The sequence below is a fragment of the Geotrypetes seraphini genome, chromosome 16 (assembly GCF_902459505.1).
Source record: "Geotrypetes seraphini chromosome 16, aGeoSer1.1, whole genome shotgun sequence".
NCBI classification, from domain to species: domain Eukaryota; kingdom Metazoa; phylum Chordata; class Amphibia; order Gymnophiona; family Dermophiidae; genus Geotrypetes; species Geotrypetes seraphini.
The window spans coordinates 12,941,111-12,962,045 of NC_047099.1; the positions used below are offsets into that span (position 1 = coordinate 12,941,111).

Sequence of the window (20,935 nt, forward strand, 5' to 3'; positions counted from 1 at the left end):
GCTGTTGCTGTTCCTTCCCTAGGTAGCTACATGAGGGCATGAGGGGTATGAGTGCATGAGTGCCTGGTGAGTGTTTGTTGTGACTTGAGAATGGTTGACGGTGGTTTGGATGTGTACTTACTTCAAATGCGCTAGCAGTTTCTAGAGTGGGGAGCTGCGCTTCTCCCGACGCCCATAGAGTTCCTTTGAGCGTCGGGAGCAGCGCGGGCCATTCAGCGTGGCTCTCTAGCCTAAAAACTGCTAGCGCAGTTTAAAAGAAGAGGGGTAAGTTAGATTTTCTTTTTTTGTTGTTAGAAAATAAAATCTCCCCACATTTCCAACCAAACTGGAACTAAAACCCTGATGAGGGAGTGTGTGGTGCAGTGGTTAAAGCTACAGTGCCAGCACCCTGGGGTTGTGGGTTCAAACCCACACTCCTCCTTGTGACCCTGGGCAAGTCACTTAAGGCTCCTTTTACAAAGGTGTGCTGAGCGTTTTAGCGCACGTCAACCACACGGTAAACGCTAACCCGTGCATGTTAGTCTATGGACGCTTTAGTGGTTAGCGCGCACGATAAACATGCGTTAAAACGTATAGCACACCTTAGTATAAGAGGGGGTTAAGCTCCCCATTGCCCCAGGTACATTAGATAGATTGCGAGCACGTCTTGACAGACAGGGAAAAATGCTTGAGTATCTGAATAAATTCATGTAAACCATTCTGAGCTCTCCTGGAAGAACAGTATATAAAATTGAATAGATAAATAAATAAAAATGAGAGCAAAACCCAATAGAATTAATTTAAAAACACTATTTTTTTTTTCTTCCAAAGATTTGATAATGGGCATGTTTCAGGTTAATTCTATCGCCTACTTGATACAACCGTTAGAATGACATTCTGCCAAGTGACCATTGCTCTAGCCTTGCAATCTGTCAACGGGAATTTAATCTGCTGTGTATGATTTTCTTCACTGCATCTTTGACTTCCTTGTTTCTGAGGCTGTAAATAATGGGGTTAAGCATAGGAATGAATAAAGTATACAATGCAGTCATCGTTTTCTTTTTTCCTGGTGAGGTGCTGGACTTGGGCTGTAGGTAAGCTAGAAATATTGTTGTATAATAGAAAACTACCACAGTTAGGTGAGAAGCACATGTGGTAAAGGCCTTCTGCTTCCCAGTGGCAGAACGGATTTTTAGGATGGCCAGTACAATAAAAATGTAGGATATGAGGACAAAGAAAAAGCAGAATATCCCCAGAAATATATCAACGACGAGCAGTATCACTTCATTTATGGTTGTGTCAGAACAAGAGAGTATTAATACAGAAGGAAGTTCACAGAAGAATTGGTCGATCCTATTGGAGCCGCAGAAGGACAACCTAAATGCTAAAAAAGTATGGATAAAGGAAATGACTGCCCCCACTGACCACATCACAGTGGCTCCCTGAATACACACTCTCCAGTTCAGAACTACACTGTAAGTCAAAGGGCTACATATGGCTGCATATCGATCAAAGGCCATTATGGTGAGAAGCAACATTTCGCAAATTACAAACCAGCAGAACATGTACAGCTGAAGAGCACAACCCACAAAGGAGATGACTTTATTCTCCCAAAAAAAGATGACCAGCATTTTGGGGATTGTCGTGGAGGTGCAACAGATATCTAGGAAGGAGAGGTTACCCAGGAAAAAGTACATAGGGGTGTGAAGGCTATGAGAGAAATAGATGACCAGGACGATAATCAAGTTCCCCAGAACTGCCATCACGTAAGCGAGGAAAAATATTATGAACCACAGAACTTCCAAATCTGGATCATCGGTGATTCCAAGCAGAATGAATTCAAGAACTATAGATTGGTTTGTTCTTTCCATTTAGTCAGGGAACATCCTAGGTACCTGCAGAAAATGAAAGAATAGGTATGCATAAGTTCATAATTTAGCAAGTGGTTAAAGTAGAGATAAACACAGGAGAACCAAATCCACAAACTCAAAGTTGCAAGGCACAGATTGGATATGTCCTAATGTACATGTTTTGGCCTCAACTGCCCTGCCTCAGGAGTCTTCCATCTTGTAGTGCACCGGTTCTTGCCTTCAAAACCTTTCACAAGATGAGAGCGCTCCATCATCTTGTGGAAGGTTTTGAAGGCAAGAACCAGGGCTTTGAAGGCGCAGCATTTTTGGATACGCAGCCAGTGCATGGATGCTAGTGTACTGCAGGCCGGTTGAGGTCGAAACATGTACATGTCGAGTCATTGAGTTTGAACTATTCAGTTATTTGATGAATAAAGGACTTTTGTGTAATAAATAGTGTTCATAAATCCTATTAGGACATATCCACTCTTTGCCTTGTGACTTTAAGTGGTTATAGCTACAGCCTCAGCACCCTGAGGTTGTGGGTTCAAACCTATACTGCTCCTTGGGACCCTGGGCAAGTCACTTAATCCTCCATTGACCCAAATATATTAGATAGATTGTGAACCTGCCGGGACAGACAGGGAAAATGCTTGAGTACCTGACTAAATTAATGTAAACCATTACCTGGGAGAACGGTACAGAAAATTGAATAAATAAATAAATATACATTGAATAAACTTAGGGACTCTTTTACTAAATGGCAATAAGCACTGACGTGCTTACCGTCGCTTAAAAACAGTTCTAATGGCCATGCTCAGGAGACACGCTCTAAGGGCCGGATTTTGTAAACGGCGTTTAAATTGGTGGCGTCTACAAGTATGGATGTCTACTGCCAAAAAGCCTAGGTGCCAGCAATATAGACCTAATACATAAATGTCTATGGTAATTCTTCAAGAGCTCATTCTTCTTACTTACACTTTATCATTCACCGAAGTCTCTCAGATTACCACACTTGCACTATAAACTTGGAAAATCCGTGTGGTGACTCTCCTCACCGGAACTATTTAAATCGGAGTATTTAATTTATTATCTGTGTCATAACTTCTTAAAATGCCTGTGCTTGTATTTAATAAATTTTCTTTTAAATATATAAACTTAGCTTTTGTTTCGTTTTTGAACGATTCCTATCTCATTCCCCACCGACGCGTTTCGTCCTTCATCAGGGTCGGGGATGATGCAAAGACAGAAAAGTTCAGGCAAACAGCTTGTAGCTTACAAATAACATGTTCAAAAACTAAACAAAAGCTAAGTTTATATATTTATATATTTAAAAGAAAATTTATTAAATGCAAGCCTATACAGTAGAATACTCCCAGCACCTACTTTTAATCGGTTTTAAATGATGCAGTCAATAATCACTCCAATTAAAGTCAACTAAAACAATTAAGTTAGGCACCTAACTTATGACATTGTTTATAAAATATGTCCCTAACTGCAGGCTTGGCATGTGCTAAAATACAAGGTGGGTAGAAAGTAGGCATGCCCTAATCAGTTAGCTTGTGAGTATGGGCATAAACTGACCAATGAGCCAAGGATTAGCATGGGATCCCTTACTGCCTACAAAATAGGTGATGATAAGACCTAAGGCACTAAAGGCCATGTGCTAATTTTGAAATTAGTGCATGGCCATTAATAGGGAAAGTCAAATTGCAGCCTTTTTAGAGCTGTACTAAAAAGTGGATAACCCATGTAATAAAAATAGCAAAGGCCACTTTGTAGTGAAATTTAGTATAAGGACCTCTTCATACATTTGCTACTAAGTGTGAGAACTATGATACCTTCTTCAAGTCAATGAAGAATACCAACAAATGTTAGAGAATGAGAGAGAGAAGGAAAAGGTATGGGGCATCCTGGTGTCTTGTGGTGATCACCTTATCTTTAACGGTATCCATATGCCAAGATGTAATCTGCCTTCAGCATACATAATATTTAGGCATCTGCTATTACATTAGCCATAGATATGACAAAACTGCTACCACGTCAATGTGGTAAGGGTGGATGTAACTTTGTGTATTCTGTCAATCAATTGTGTAACTGGGAGCCTCACCCATGCTCGACCCATGCACTGACCATCTCTAAACCCCCTTGCATTTTCATACCTTCTTCAAAATTCTATACAAGGAGCTCAAAATTGGATGTTCAAGTTTTGGGTGCCCACTCAATATGAATGCATGATTTGGGAAGCCTATTAGCACTGATAATTTATACTAATAATTGATCTAAAAATCAATTATTAGTATAAATTGGCAACAGCTTGGATTTACATGCATGTCTTGGTAGGTGCTGTGCTATAAAAGGGGGTGTGGCCATGCAAAGGGCATGAGCAGGCCAGGGGCATTCACTAAAGATGTGGCAGTAGTATAGAACTCGGAGGGATTACTTGCTATAAATTCTTGTGCCTAAAAGTTGGGTACAAATATTCTATAAAAGAAGTCCAACTCTTGGCGCCATTCAGCACGCATTTTGTCAGCATGCAAATGACTGAATTTGGTCCCATAGCACTTCCATGTACTTTTTTGTATTAGTGCTAAGGGTGAATAAGGTGTAAGTGCTCATTTCCTCAAAATTTACACACCACGGCTTTCATGACTAGTCATTGAGTTGCCTTTTGTGTAGTGGTCTAGCAAAGGTAGGAGGCTCCTGAGGTGGTGGCGCTCCACTGTGCACTCCTCTCCACCCCCCCTCCCCCGCCATTCATTCACCACTTCACATGGCAAACTTGTACCCTCCCTTCCCCTGTACCTCCTTAAATCCTCATTAGCATAAGCAGGTTCTGTGGCCTGCTGCTTGCACTGGTATTGGCTTTCTCTCTGATATTACTTCCTGGCCCTGCCACCAGGAAGTGATTTCAGAGGGGAGCCAGACCAGCGCGAGAAGCAGGCCGGAGAAGTTGCTATTGCTGGCCAAGATTTAAAGAGGTGTGGGGAGACATGAGGGTGCAAGTGTGGCATGGGGGGGCAAGAGGTCCCAGAGGCCCAACCAAGATGGCGCCAGGGACAGTCCGCCCCTGTGTCCCGTTCTTTACAAAACGACTGCTTCCGTGTGCCTGTAGAAAAAAGGTTAAAACATTGTGACTGAAGGGGATCTAAGACCCCAAATAATGCTAGATGAAACAGCAGAACAAATATTAAGGAACTCTTCCTACCAATAAAAAATAGATCAATGGTGATATGGAAACCGCATAGTTGTATGCGGTACATAAATTTTTTAATAAATAACAAAATAAGGAAGCCCCTCTATTTCCATTCTCTGCAAGACATGCATGATTTATAACAGAATAAGAAGACCAAAATGATCCATCTACAAGCGTCCAGCTCATTTTCACTACAAAGAAAGAGAAAGAAGACAAAGAAGAGAAGGGAAAAAATGAGAGACCTCAAGGGACTGCTTATAAATGCATTTTCCAGGACACACATATGGAAATAATGTTCAGCTAATATGAAGTAGGTAATATTGGCTTATCGTTGTTTTTATTTTTTTTTAATTACCTTAATACCCCAGACGCTTATAGTAGCATCTTCACAGTGACTGGCCCTTCCCTGTGGAATGCACTCAACTCTGATTAGCGACTTCACTAGAAAGATTTAAATTGACCCTTAAAACATTATTATTTAAAGATGCTTTTAAACTGTGACCCCCCCCCATTATTCTCTAAACTCCTCCTCCCCACCTAGAGAACAGACAAGAGATCCCAATGCACAGAAAAACAAACAAACCTACAATTATCCTTTCTTTCTACTCCTGTCCTGTTAAATATTGTAGTCCCCTATGCTTTTCAGCACTTGTTTCCCTGTCTCTCCCCTTCTTACAAGGGGCCGCTGAAAAGTTCCCAACCCAACCAACAAAGTTGGAGCAGTCTCCATCGAGGGCTATACACTTACCCCCTCTTTTACTAATTAGCGTACCCTTAGTAAAAGAGGGCCTTAGTCCAGTGATTTTACACTCTTTTCAGTCGGAAAAAAAATACAGACCCCCAAAAAAGAGAGAAAAATTGCTGAACTAACTGTACAACCCTCGATGGAGACTGCCCCAACTTTGTTGGCTGGGCTGAGGACTTTTCAGTGGCCCCTCATGCTGTCTAGATGCTTTGTAAAATGCAGTATATCAAGATCTGAATAAACTTGGAGACCTATCGTCATAACCAGGATGGTCTCGGGGTTCAAGGGTCTCTCGTACGAAGCGAGACTGAACAAATTGCAGCTCTACACTCTCGAAGAACGTAGGGAGAGGGGAGACATGATTGAGACGTTTAAATACATCACCGGACGTGTCGAGGTGGAAGATGATATTTTCATTCTCAAAGGACCCTCGGCCACAAGAGGGCATCCGCTCAAACTCAGGGGCGGGAAATTTCATGGCGACACCAGGAAGTATTTCTTCACCGAAAGAGTGGTTGATCATTGGAACGAGCTTCCAGTACAGGTGATCGAGGCCAACAGCGTGCCAGATTTTAAGAATAAATGGGATGCCTATGTGGGATCCCTACGAGGGTCGAGTTAAGGAATAGAGTCATTAGGTGTGGGATCTCTAGGAGAGTACACTTAGGGGGGTGGGTCAGTAGAGTGGGCAGACTTGATAGGCTATGGCCCTTTTCTGCCGTCATCTTTCTATGTTTCTATTACATAAGTGAAAAAAGGAGTACACAAAGGAGAAATTATTTCTCTGAAGAGAGTCTCGTGGATGCAGTAACAAAAGTACCCTTTAAAACACGCATGTTGTAAATCCAGTTCTGCTCACATGTAAAAAGTATTAACAAGATAGAGAAACATGGTCAGAAACAGAAATCATGATTTTCTAAAGCTCATATAATTCTTACTTACCCTTACCACACCCAGTTTTAATTTTTGCATCATTCTTGCCTGATGAAGTCTCTGCTTATAAATGGTAGCGGAGGAGCTCAAGGGAGATGTCTCTGATGACTGCTTTCGAAACAACCTACAAAGCAATTAGGCTGCGGCTGTACAAGGGAAATATTTGGAACGTGCTTTTGTTTTCCATTCATTCGTTAATGTGGACAGAATATTTATTTATTTAACAATTTATATACCGCATAAAACTATGCGGTTTACATATTACATACATATTATCCTGAGCCCTTTACTCGCTAAACATTTAATACAAACGAGGACAAACAAAAATTTCCTATCCCCCAAAGAAAATAATACTACATCAGAATAGATATGAACAGAATATATGCAGACTGGCCTCAGAATTTTCTTAAAACACAAAATGAAACAGGGGAAACAAAACCACAAACTCGAAAGCACAGAACCAAAGTGGAATTGTCCCAATCAGAAAGGTGAGCACTAAAAAAGTGTCCTTCAACTCTTCTGATTTTTAACAGAAAATGCCTTTATTCATCCAGAATAACGTATATGCATCCAATGACTCAACGATCCAACATACGCATGTTTTGGCCTAACCGGCCTGCCTCAGGAGTCTTCACTAGGTGTATTAGAAAACCATATGGTATACAAGAAAAACACACGCCATCAAAACACGACTACTAATATACAGAGACGTAAAACAGTGATCCTCACGACGGACTTCCTGCAGGATCACTGTTTTACGTCTCTGTATATTAGTAGTCGTGTTTTGAGGGCGTGTGTTTTTCTTGTATACCATATGGTTTTCTAATACACCTAGTGAAGACTCATAAGACTCCTGAGGCAGGCCGGTTAAACCGAAACATGCATATGTCGGGTCGTTGAGTCATTGGATGCATATACGTTATTCTGGATGAATAAAGACATTTTCTGTTAAAATTCAGAAGAGTTGAAGGACACTTTTTTAGTGCTCACCTTTCTGATTGGGACAATTCCACTTTGGTTCTGTGCTCAGAATTTTCTTAAGCAGGACAAGTAAATCCAGATTTACAAGATATTCAGGGACTGGGGTTCAGGGGTTTGACTGAGGCCCACAGAGCTGTAGTCTCCGGGGGTAGATAAAATTAAATGTACTGATGCAACATTGGAACTCTTGAAGTGCTTTTACCCTTAGGATTTTCTCTAATAATCAAATCAAAACTAAACTGATATATGTGTGCTGCTTTTATTGCCCCAAATAGAATTATGTACTGAGATTTGCACCAGCTTTTCTTGAGGGGTTGTCTTTTTTGGTTGTTGGCTTTTAACTTGTATCCTAATATTTGGGTATTTTTTTTAGTTCATTTCACACAAAATTCTAATGAATGGTAAAACTCTGCAATGCAAATTAAGGAGATAGCGGGCAGATCTTGGGTATCTTGCATCTAGGTGCCTAAACTGGCCATAGGGGCCTGCAGGTGTTTAACTTAGGTGCTGGTATTTAGGCCAAGAAAAACCTGGCACAAATAGCAAGAGCTTACTGGTGCATAAGTCTAGTTTAGGCCCAACTAGGTATGATTTAATAAACGGCATCTAACTTGAGATTGACGACATGTGTTTCTCAGCACATATGATTTAGGTACCATTGATAAAATTATGGCCCATGTGCACTGATGTTTGAGCCCTGTTTAGCACATGGATAATGCAGGTTTGGATAAGTTCTTGGAAGAAAAGTCCTTATTCTACTGTTGAGACAGACAAGCGGGAAGCCACTGCTTGTCCTGGATCTGTAGCATGGAATTTTGCTACTACTTGGGATTCTGGAATCTTTTGTTATTCTTTGGGATTTTACAGAATCTTGGTATTCTTTAGGATTCTGAATGGAATGCTGCTACTATTTGGGTTTTTTGCCAGGTACTTGTGACTTAGATTGGCCTCGATGAAGACGGGGTACTTAGCTAGATGGATCATTGGTCTGACCCGGCATGGCTATTCTTATGTTGTATATGAGCCAATTATAGGACAGTCAAGCCATTGTGATATCACTGATGAGGTTAGCTCTTAGGCACTGGTGGAATGAGGCATTATGACATCACAATCTCAGCTTTGGAATACTGCTATTCATTGGGGTTTTGCCAGGTACTTGTGACCTGGATTGGCCTCCGTGAAGATGGGATACTGGGATAGATGGACCATTGGTCTGACCCAGTAAGGTTGTTCTTATTTTGCATAATGAATGGTGGTAGGTGCTGATGTAGTAATATTACAAAGTACCCACGTGCTGTTAGAAACATTCATTCTTTCATTGCATTTGCATACTTTGCATTTCATTATTGTGTTAGTGCCATAATTCTGAGTGCTGGGCTAGTAGAAGTGAACCGATTTTATAAAACATCAAAAATTAGAATGACTACCCAATAAATAGTTAAGCTCCGAAATAGAGAATGACATGGTGACAAAATTAATCACCGTTCCCGTCCCCGCGGGAAACCATCTTCATGTCATTCTTTAAGGAGAGAGGGAAGAATCAGAGTATAATTGTGCGAAACCACTGACCCGCAAGCTTTGCTTTGAAGAATGCTGGTGTAGAAGGACCGAGGTTGAAATAGACACTAGAAAATGACATGGGATTGTTTCCTGCGGTTATCCGCGGGGACGGGAACGGTGATGAATTTTTTCACCGTGTCATTCTCTACTCCGAAACTCATTGCCAGAGGATGTGGAAGAGCGGTTAACATAGTCTGTTATTAAGACAGACATAGGAGAAGCCACTTGGGATCATAAAAGGTACTTGTGACCTGGATTGCCCACTTTTGGAAGCAGGAGACTGGGCTAGATGGACCATTGGTCTGACCCAGTATGGCTCTTCTTATGTTTAATTAGCCCACTGAAAGTATTATAGAATACCAGTATATGTTCAAGGAGGTTCCATATTTAGATGCTGGTGTCGGAGCATTTACCTCACTGGCCCATGATAGAAACCCCTACTGAGGCTTTGTTAGAGTCCTTTGTTTGGTAAATATATTTTCTTATCCTTTGCTGCCATCTGCTGACTTTTTAAAATTTTGCAGCCACGCAAGCATAATAAAACCTAAGAGGGTTTTACCTATCTAAAGGACTGAAATCAATCCAGAATGAATAAAGCCACACAGAATTAAATCTATTTAACTTGAGTATGAATTGATTCAAAAATGTAATCAAAAGGAAGAAAACATTTTAGCCATGAAGTCAAAAGGGGATATTTTCTGTGTTAAAGAAACGTTTTATGAGCACTGTGACAATGGAAATGGAAGACTGCATATTTATTGCACAGTTTTGGAATGCAACCTATGATTTATTTAATCACATCTGATACCTACAATTGTATCAGTTCTTGAATCAGAAAAACACCTGTGAGGACAATTTGACTAGCCATTTCTGCTCATGCAGCACTATTTCATGGACGAAACAGACATTTCTAAAATTGTGCATCTGATGCATGCATGAAGTTACAAATATCCAGCCTGTATGGACTTAGGGACCCTTTTACTAAGGGTCTGTTTTACAAAGCCGCACGGAAACAGCCCCGAAGCCCAGAGATTTAAAGGGCTTTGGGGCTGTAGTCTCGCGGCTTTGTAAAACAGGCCTTTAGTAGCATTAAAAAGTGTTCTGCATTGTCCTAGGTGTGGTTCTTTCTAATGCCACTTTTAATGCTACTGGGAAATGGCCAATTTTTATATTTTGGCAATAATGGCCATGCATTAATTTTCCCATTAGCACATACTGACAACCATTTTGTAGGTAGTAAGGGTTCATGCACTAACCACACAGCTACTGTTTGCCCTGGACCTGCTCCCAGCGCTAAAAAATCAAAACTATTTGTATTGTATGGGTAGCGTGCACACATGGAAGAACTATCAAAAGACGCCTGAGGGCGCCCCACGATTGTGCATTTTAACCAGCAGTAAGCATGCGTTTCTGCTATCCATAGGTTAGTAAAAGATCCCATGTAGATTTTCTCAAAACCTATGTGCTTGGTAAAATCAGCCTTGGTAGGTCAGACGCACAAACAGGTGGCAGCCTGGCACTAGGATGGCAAAATGGTTTAGTGGCAGCAGGGAGGATGAAAGCTGTGTACTATTAAACCATATTTTGAAATTTCCGCATTTAAACTTTTGGTGCAGTCGTTACTATGCCTTGTGGAATATTGTAATATTGATCATTTAGCTACCACCAAGAAAAATATTACCAGATTGAAATGGATCCAGAATACTCCAGTAAGATTAATCTACGGCCTGAAGAAGTACGATCGCGTGACCCTTTTCTGTCGTGAGTTGCATTAGCTCCTTGTGGAGGCACGCATCATTTTTAAGTTGGGTTGCAAATGTTATAAATTCACCTTTGGTCAAGCCCCACTTTACTTAACTGACAAATTCTTCATTGCATCTCACAAGAATATTATAAAATCACATGCCCTTTTTGTTTTCCCCTTGGTTAAAAGTTGCAAAAGCAAGAAATATCACGACCATCTGATTTCATTCCAAGCAGCTTTTTACGATAAGGATGTTTGCTCACTGCTTTTGACATCTTATTCTTATGAATATTTCAGAAAACAACTGAAGTCTTCTTTTTTTTCTAAATATCTGGTCGATTACCGTATTTGCCGGCGTATAAGACGACTTTTCAGTACCTTAAAATCCTCCCCAAAGTCGGGGGTCGTCTTATACGCCGGGTACTGTTTACATGCCCTTACTTTACATGCCCTAACATCTCCTTCCTTACCTCCTTACGGTGCTTACGGTACTAGTAAACCTGCCGGGACATCAGCGGGGCCATGGCGGGACATCAGTGTGACAAGGGTGCCATCTCCTTCATCCTGCGCAGCGGGAAGCAGCGGCGCTCTGGCCCCACCCCTTTTCTCTTGACTACGTCTCTCGCACATGCGGCCGTGTGTGGAGTCTAGCCCTTAAGGAAGTTGCAGGGGCGAACAGGAGGCTTTTGAAGGCTTTTAAAGGGAAACTGTCATGCCAGCAAACTTGCTAGGGACTTGCCCGGCACTTGCTCTCTCCCTCTATGTGTTATCTTCCTTCTATCATTGACAGTTTCAGTTTGGTTAACAGTTTAGAAAACAAATAGCATGACAGCTCCCATGGGTTTATTGTTCTATTCAGCTTTAGTGAATTAATTAAAATTGTTGAAATAAATTCTGATGTTCTTTTAAGTTTTATTTGTTGTGCAGAAGGTGTGCGGAAGAAGGGGTAGTCTTATACGGCGAGTATATAACAAACTCTATATTTTAACTGTAAAAGTTGGGGGGTCGTCTTATACGCCCAGTCGTCTTATACGCCGGCAAATACGGTAGTTGTTTTCTGATTTTTTTCCTTGTGAATTATGTAACTTTTGTAAACCACATTGAACTCATAGTTATGTGGTATAGAAGCATGATGTTATGTTATGTGGAATGGAGGCGGGGAGGAAAGAAGAGACAGGACTTGGAGGGGTCAGAGGTAGATCTAAACAGGTTAAAACAAGGATAAGAAAATGAGAGGTAGTCAAGGGTAAAGAATGGGATGAATAGCTGCAGTTAGGAATGAGGGAAAATCTAAGATGCAGTGTCAGAGTGGATGGAGACTAGGAGCATGAAGAAGGGCATTTTCAAGGCCACAATCATCATTTTGCCTCCAGATCTAACTGCTCTTCTTTTGATTTTTATAGGTTTATAAAACAGTTCGCTTGAAATTTGATTGGGACTTTTTTTTTTTTTTAGCTTAAATCTGGTTTTTTTAATAGGGCTTTTTAATATTTAGAGATCTTTCTTACTCTTTCTATACATTTTTGATTGGTTTTTATTAATAAGTTTTGTAGTTCTAAGTTTTTAAAGATCAGTGACCTTTGACCCGCCTCTCAGGCATATAAACCTCCTGAAAAAAAGGTTAGGTTGATTTGCAGGACATGTTCTGGAGGATTTGCAAGGTTGGAGTAACCCCATAATAGTTATTCATTCATTCTATCCATCTATCCATCCATCCATCTATCCTTCTATCTATCCATCTACCTATCTAAGAGCATAAAAACATAAGAATTGCCGCTGCTGGGTCAGACCAGTGGTCCATCATGCCCAGCAGTCCACTCACACGGCAGCCCTCTAGTCAAAGACCAGCGCTCTAACTGAGACTAGCCCTATCAGCGTACGTTATTGTTCAACAGAAACTTGTCTAACTTTGTCTTGAGTCCCTGGAGGGTGTTTTCCTCTATGACAGACTCCGGAAGAGCATTCCAGTTTTCTACCACTCTCTGGGTGAAGAAGAACTTCCTTATGTTTGTATAGAAACTATCCCCTTTCAGTTTTAGAGAGTGCCCTCTCGTTCTCTTTATGATGGAGAGGGTGAACAACCTATCCTTATCTACTATGTCTATCCCCTTCAGTACTTTGAATGTTTCGATCATGTCCCCTCTCAATCTCCTCTGTTCAAGGGAGAAGAGGCCCAGTTTCTCTAATCTTTCGCTGTACGGCAGCTTCTTCAACCCCTTAACCATTTTAGTCACTCTTCTTTGGACCATCTCGAGTAGTACCATGTCCTTCTTCATGTACGGCGACCAGGGCTGGATGCAGTATTCCAGGTGAGGGCGCACCATGGCCTGGTACAGCGGCATGATAACCTTCTCCGATCTGTTCAGGATCTCCTTCTTTATCATTCCTAGCATTTTGTTTGCCCTTTTTGCCACTGCTGCGCATTGCGTGGACAGCTTCATCAACTTGTCGATCAGAACTCCCAAGTCTGTTTCCTGGGAGGTCTCTCCAAGTACCGCCCCGGACATCCTGTATTCGTGCCTGAGATTTTTGTTACCGACATGCATCACTTTACACTTATCCACGTTGAACCTCATCTGCCATGTTGACGCCCATTTCTCCAGCTTGATTATGCCACATTGCAGAGATATGGGCAGCTACTGGCTCTAGAAAATCATTGTTAGTTTGAGAATCTGTGCTTAACTCTGGATATTTAGCATTATCCACATATAGCCACTGACTACCTGAATATTATTTGACCTATGGTAGCCAGTGTTTAAAGAAATGCTAACCACTATGAACTCAGTATCCAGTATGTTTTTAATTTTTCAGTTGGTCTAGAACAATACAGAGCCCAGAATTGATCACAGCTGAAGATCCCATTACAAGTAATATATACACTAACTACTTAGCTTGTCTGGACCAGGTGTAAATGACATTGAGAAAAAAATATAAAAATATACAAGCATATTGTTTGGCTAATACACCCTCTTAAAATCTGAACTTTCCAGACTACATATTGACAGCATCATTCTGAAACCACCATTTCCATGTATGTGGGGCCGCTCAAAAGTTCTCATCCCAACCAATAAATTTGGGTTAGTCTCTATCAACGGCTACATACTTAGGCCCTTTTTTGCAAAGGTGTGCAAAGCGTTTTAGTGCGCGCTAAATCAACATGCGTGCTATATGTTAATGCGTCCATAGGATAACATGCACGTGTTAGAATTTAGCGTATGCTAAAAAGCATAGCGCACCTTTGTAAAATAGGGGGTGGGTCCAGTGATATTCCACTTTTTTTGTTCTATATTTTTCTGATGCAACGCTAAAAATGGAAAATCACTGGAATAAGTGTATAGTCCTCAATGGAGACTGCCCCAGCTTTGTTGGTTGGGATGAGAACTTTTCAGTGGCCCCTCGTATATGCTGTCTACAAGTATAAATGCCACAGAAGTATTTATAAATGATCTTCAAAGAAGGGTTACAGTCCTACAGGAAGGTTAATTCATTATGTTTTGGATTTGAATCCACAGCTACTTCTTATAAAACATTACATTACATTACATTAGTGATTTCTATTCCGCTTGTGCCTTGCGGTTCTAAGCGGATTACAAGTTAGAGGACTGGACATTTCCAGTAGCATTGCAGTACATGTAATCAAGAGTGTGTCCAGTTATAATTGTTAGTCTGGACTTTTCCAGGAGAAATTGATAGCAGGTAGTAGATAGTGATAGGTTGTTTAGACGAATAGAGATAATACTGTCCGGATTCAGGGTGTTGCTGGTGGTGGTGATGGAGGTGGTCGTGAGAGCATTTTCTAATACTTTTGTGAGGTTATGATGATGGGAAGTGTTTTTTGAAGAGATGAGTTTTGATTTCTTTTCGGAATACTTTAATGTCTGTAGATTTGGTCAGTAGATTGGTGATGGTAGTATCGATCTTTGCTGCCTGTGTCGCTAAAAGGCTGTCGTATAGTTTCTTTCGTCGTGTTCCTTTGAGAGGGGGGTGAATGAATAGGCTCTGAGTTCTCCTTAGTCTGTGTGAGAGGTTACGGTGTAGTCTGTTATTTAGGTAGCTGGGGGCTGTTCCATGTATTACTTTGTATAGTAGACAGTAGAATTTGAACTGGGATCTTGCTTTTATTGGTAGCCAGTGTGAGTCTAGGTATGCTTTGGTGATGTGGTCATATTTGCCGAGTGAGTAGATGATTCTGAGGGCTGTGTTCTGAACTGTCTGTAATTGTTTTATCATGTAGTTTGGGCATGATAGGTATAGGCTGTTACAGTAATCTACAATACTTAGTACTAGGGATTGTACTACTATCTTGTATTGATCTTTGTTGAAGAATTTTCTTATTTTTCTTAGGTTACGTATTGTGAAGAAAGCTCTTTGGATGATTTTGTGGATTTGAGACTGCATTGTGCAGTTTCTGTCTAGTTGTATTCCCAGGATCTTGAGTGTACTTTGCATTGGGTACTTGATTGTATTTAATACTAGTTCTTTGAGAGATGGTTTTTTTTCCTTCTCTAGTAGTAGGAATTTAGTTTTTTCCGAGTTCAGTTTTAGTTTATGACTTGACATCCATTTTTCTACCGTTTCCATTATTATTTTCAGGTGGTTTGTGGATAATGGGTCTTGAATGTTAAAGGGGAGGAGGATAGTTATGTCATCCGCGTAGCTGAAAGATACTGTGTTTAGGGCGTCTAGGGTTATGCCTAGGGATGCTATGAAGAGGTTAAATAATATGGGTGATAATGGTGATCCTTGTGGTACTCCACATGGGTTTGACCATGGGTCGGATATGTGCTCTTTTGATTTGACTTTGTATGTTCGTGTTTTGAGGAAGCTTCGGAACCATTTGTGAACATTACCTGAGATTCCTATTGCGTCTAATGTCTGGAGTAGCGTGTGGTGGTCAACTAGGTCGAATGCCGCAGAAAGATCGAGTTGAATGAGAAGCAGCTTGTTTCCTTTGCTGAGGTGTTGTCGGACAATGTCTAATAGTGATACCAGTAGAGTTTCTGTGCTATGGTTGGATCTGAATCCGGATTGTGATGGATGTAGTATGTGATGGTCTTCAAGGTAGTTGGAGAGGTGTTGTGCGACAAGGCCTTCTGTTATTTTAATGTATAGTGGGATTGAGGCGATTGGCCTATAGTTTGCAGGATTATCTATAGGACCTTTGGGATCTTTTAGGATAGGTGTAATTATGATTTCTCCTAATTCCGGTGGGAAATGACCTTCACTTAATGTTGTTTGAAGCCATAGTGTGAGGCTAGCTTTAAATTTGGTGGAAGCTGTTGCTAGTAAGTATGAGGGACAGTTGTTTAAGTCACATGAGGATTTGCTGTATTTTTTGTAAAGCCTGTCCAAGTCTGACCATTGTATCTTTGGGAAGTTTGTCCATATCCTGTCTGCTGGGATTGCTTCATCTGTTTTGGGATTGATTCGTATTTCTTCTATGTTGGTTCTTGAGTTGTTGAATGTGGATCTGGTTGTGATGATTTTGTGTTTGAAATGATCTGCTAATTGGGTGGCTGTGGGAGTTTGGTTTCCTTGGGTGGCGAGAAATGGTTTGGTATCAGTGAGATTTCTTACGATGTTAAAAAGTATTCTTGTGTCTGGTTTTTCGGTGCTGATGAGTTTGGAGTAGTAGTTTTTTCGTTTTTCCTTCAGTTTGGTATTGTATTGTTTGATTAGGATTTTCCATTCATCTTTAATGTGATTGTGTTTTTGTTTTTTCCATGTCCTTTCTAATTGTCTGCATTTTCTTTTTAGTTGTAGAAGTTCGTCGTCGAACCATTTATTAGATGGTCTGTCTATTTTGTTTTTGTTTTTTATTGGAGCTAGTTCGTTTAGTGTAGATTCACTGAGGGTCCGCCAACTGTTTATGAATTCTTTGGGGTTATTGGGGTCGATTTCGGGGTCGACTGTGTTCCAGAATGTGTGAGGTTCGATTTTCGGTCTGATCTTGATGAGTGATTTCTTTGGGATGGGTTTGTTGTTATTTTGAGCCCAATTGATGGTGAATGAGTATTTGTAGTGATCTGACCATAGAGTAGGGTGCCAGGACCCATTTGAGATGTAGATGTTTTGTTCGTTTTGATTTGGAGATGAATAAGCTGCTATATCGAGTTGATGACCTTTTTCGTGTGTGGGTTCTGGGTTGAGAATTTGATAGGATAAAGTGTTGAGGTATGAGAGTATTTCTGTTGTTTGTTTGGATGATTGATCTTCTAAGTGGAGATTTAAGTCTCCGAGGATCAAGTTATGTGTGGAGGAGAGTGAGTTCTGGAAGATGAATTCTTCAAGTTCTTGTTTTGAGGTGTTCCATTTACCTGGTGTAATGTAGCAAATAAGACAGTTCAGGTTTCCATTGAGTGATTTGTCAGATATTTGGCAGGCTAGCAGATCTAGATAAGGGGTGGAGTGCTTGGTTAGTACGTCGATGTTGAGATTGTTTTTTGTTATGATTGCTAGACCTCCTCCTCTTCTGTTTTCTCGACATACTAATTCAAGTTTATATCCTTTGGGGCAGAATTCTGCAATGCTTGGATCTGACTCAGAGGTGAGCCATGTTTCGGTTAGGAAGAGACAGCCTAGATTGTCTTTGGTCAGCCAATCTTTGATTAAATCTGCCTTTGGGCTGACGGATCTGATGTTCATATATGCGCAAGCAATTGTTGTGTATTTTGTGGTGGGGGTAGTGGTTGTATTGATGATAGTTCTTGGTGAGGTTTGGTGTTTTTGTGTGTTTGAGTTAGGCTTTGGTGGTGGTCTTTTTCCCCAGATGGTGGGGATGCTGGCTTGGCTGGATATTGGGCATGGAGTTAGCGTTCTGGTGGTATGCAGTTTTCTGGTATGTTGAACAGGTCTGTGTGTTGTTGGTAGGATAGGGATGGTTTGTATTTGGTAGCCTGTGGTTTTCCATTTTGCTATAAATGTGGCAATTAGTATGAGGACAAGAATGAGGTTGGGTGTACGCAGTGCCATTTTTTTTTTATTTTTTTTTTATATATTTGTGAAGACTGCGGTTTAGTAGTTATTTGAGATGATTATAGGAGTGGATGTATGGGTTTTGTGCAGAGTTCGCTGGAGAGGTGGCTGGAGAGGCAGGGGCTCTAATAGAGAGCAGAGTCCTCCTGCTTGCACGGCGTCGGGCGGAGGAGGGAGGGACAAGATGGCAGAAACTTCCTCCTTCCTCTGCCTAGGAAGTCGCTGGGAGGGGGGAGGCTTTCGGTGGCCCTCAAGGGCTGAAGAAAAAATCCGACTCAAAAGTCGGGTTGCGTCGGTGATCCCCGGTGGCTGGAAACGGCAGGGGCTCTATGAGAGAGCAGAGTCCTCCTGCTTGCACGGCGTCGGGCGGAGGAAGGAGGGACAAGATGGCAGAAACTTCCTCCTTCCTCTGCCTAGGAAGTCGCTGGGAGGGGGGAGGCTTTCGGTGGCCCTCAAGGGCTGAAGAAAAAATCCGACTCAAAAGTCGGGTTGCGTCGGTGATCCCCGGTGGCTGGAAACGGCAGGGGCTCTATGAGAGAGCAGAGTCCTCCTGCTTGCACGGCGTCGGGCGGAGGAAGGAGGGACAAGATGGCAGAAACTTCCTCCTTCCTCTGCCTAGGAAGTCGCTGGGAGGGGGGAGGCTTTCGGTGGCCCTCAAGGGCTGAAGAAAAAATCCGACTCAAAAGTCGGGTTGCGTCGGTGATCCCCGGTGGCTGGAAACGGCAGGGGCTCTATGTTTAATAAAGTGTGGAGCCCATTGACTAGATTTGTAAATTTATAATAATGTTTATTTATCTTTTCTTTTCTTCTTATTATTATCCTTTACACATCCAGGGTAGGGGATTGGGGGGGGAGAAATAAATCTTGATGGTTACACTTGGGTAATTTAATTCTATCATTACATATTAAGTCCTATGTTATGTTATTAAGGAAGGATAGGATGATTTGATTGAAATATGTGTTACCTGTATAGTTATTAGTGCAATGGGTAAAAGGGTAATTCTCTCTGGGATGAAAGCTATTCTTTCTTCATGGATAGGGCCTACAGGACCAAATTATGGTCATTGGAGAGCACAAATGTTATATTTAGTGCTTATGGAGTACTTATTGCTCTTTTGTTTGTATTAGTTTTAGTTTGAAAATCAATAAAGATTTACAAAAAAAAAAGAAACATTTCATTGAGTCATTTAGCAATAAATCATTTTTATTAAACATGAGAAAATACAAATAATTTGAAAAGTGGATATACCAATATATATAATTATATAAATAAACAATCAATAATACATTGAAACAATTTCAGTTTTACAAACCCATTAATCACCACCCCACTTCCCGATTAAATAAGTTTCAAGTTTAATTAAACATTTGATTTGATCGCAAAATTCAACTTCAATGCGATTTACACATAGATATAAATCAGGGTAAAAAAAAAACCCCAAAAAACAAAAACATATGAGCATACGAATATAAGAATTTACAGGGCACTCATCTCAAAAGATTTTTATCTTTATTACATGGTCTTATACCTGGCATGTTTTATTTTGAGATGGGTTATAAATTTCTTTTTCGTATGTATAGGCCGCCTTGGAGAGCATATAGGGCAACAATTGCTTCTGTAGGTTCTTGTTTAAAATGTGATCATCCTAAGGCGACATTATCACATATGTTTTGGGAATGTCCTTTGATCTCTAATTTTTGGTCAGAGATTTTTTCTAGGGTTAGTAGAATGTGGCGTCTTACGTGGCATTGTAATAGTTACAGCCTATTTTGCCTTTTTTTGACATATAACATCCAATACCTAAGGGGTTTAAAAATTTTTTTTAAAAGGGTAATTCTCTCTGGGATGAAAGCTATTCTTTATTCATGGATAGGGCCTACAGGACCAAATTATGGTCATTGGAGAGCACAAATGTTATATTTAGTGCTTATGGAGACTTTGTCTGTTTCTGACTGGGATACGAAACAAGGAAGAATTTTACTTATTTGGAAACCATTCTTAGAAACATTAACTCCAGCTGCTCGCGGTCATATTAATTAATTTATATATATATATTATTTTTTATTAAATTAAATATGCAATCCTGGAAGAATATATAGGTAATTCTACTTATAATCATAACTATTTTTTATTTATAATTCTCATTGAGCCATTTAAACAAACAACAACTGTAGTTTAAATGCTGATCCACGTAGAAAATCTAATTAACAAAAGTCTGGTGCTTTGATACATAACATGCTTCAAGGTGGAAATGGGTATTTTCTAACTCTGGTGCAAAGTTTATAGACAAAAATGAACCTATTGACACTGTTCCATTGTGAACAGTCTGAAAACCTCCCCAAATTATTTAATGACTCCAGAACATTTGAGGACAGAACCAATAAATCAGTTTTTGCATTCTGATGAATTAGTTTGTTAGGGAGCTTCTAGAAACCCAGTTCTAATAAAACTATTTCTCAGGCAAGGACCTTGATACAAAGTGGAATTCAGAATGAAGATTTTCAGTGATGATCACATGGCTTATTTATATTCTAAACTTTGTTGAATTTCTCAACATTAATTTATTTGGACCATCTGAAAAGAAAGGAACCAATTTTCTGCAAGAGATAACCAGGTAGGGCCTCTGAAAATCTAAATGGGCAGGTGTTCCCCAGATTTTCAGTGGCATATAACCAGATAATGCTGCTGAAAAAAATCAGGCTGCCCCAATTACTGCTAGGGCAGTTTTGAGGCAGAGTCAGAGTAGGTCCAAGAATTACTTGGGTACTGTTGATAGCAGTGATGTCCAGAAAACTAACCAGTTAATACTGGACAATAAAAAGATTGCCCTAAGTTAGGTACCTTGGTATCACCGTTGAATATCCACAGTGCCAAGTTAAGTCCAGGCTATGTGTAAATCGTATTGGATTTTGCGATCTCATCAAATTTTTAAATAAACTTGAAACTTGATATTTAGTGAGGGTGCTCAAAT

General features: G+C 40.5%; 1 protein-coding gene across 1 annotated transcript; it reads right to left on the reverse strand.

Annotated features, from left to right (window-relative positions):
* Nucleotides 1-911: 911 nt before the first annotated feature.
* LOC117349647 (olfactory receptor 5I1-like) lies at nt 912-1,742 on the reverse strand. Its single transcript, XM_033923240.1, has one exon. The coding sequence runs from the start codon at nt 1,740-1,742 to the stop codon at nt 912-914; it is 831 nt and encodes a 276-aa protein (XP_033779131.1).
* Nucleotides 1,743-20,935: the final 19,193 nt, after the last annotated feature.

What these genes read in the sequence shown, in the direction of transcription:
- LOC117349647 (XM_033923240.1), bottom strand. Translation starts at nt 1,742, where the DNA reads ATGGCAGTTCTGGGGAACTTGATTATCGTCCTGGTCATCTATTTCTCT.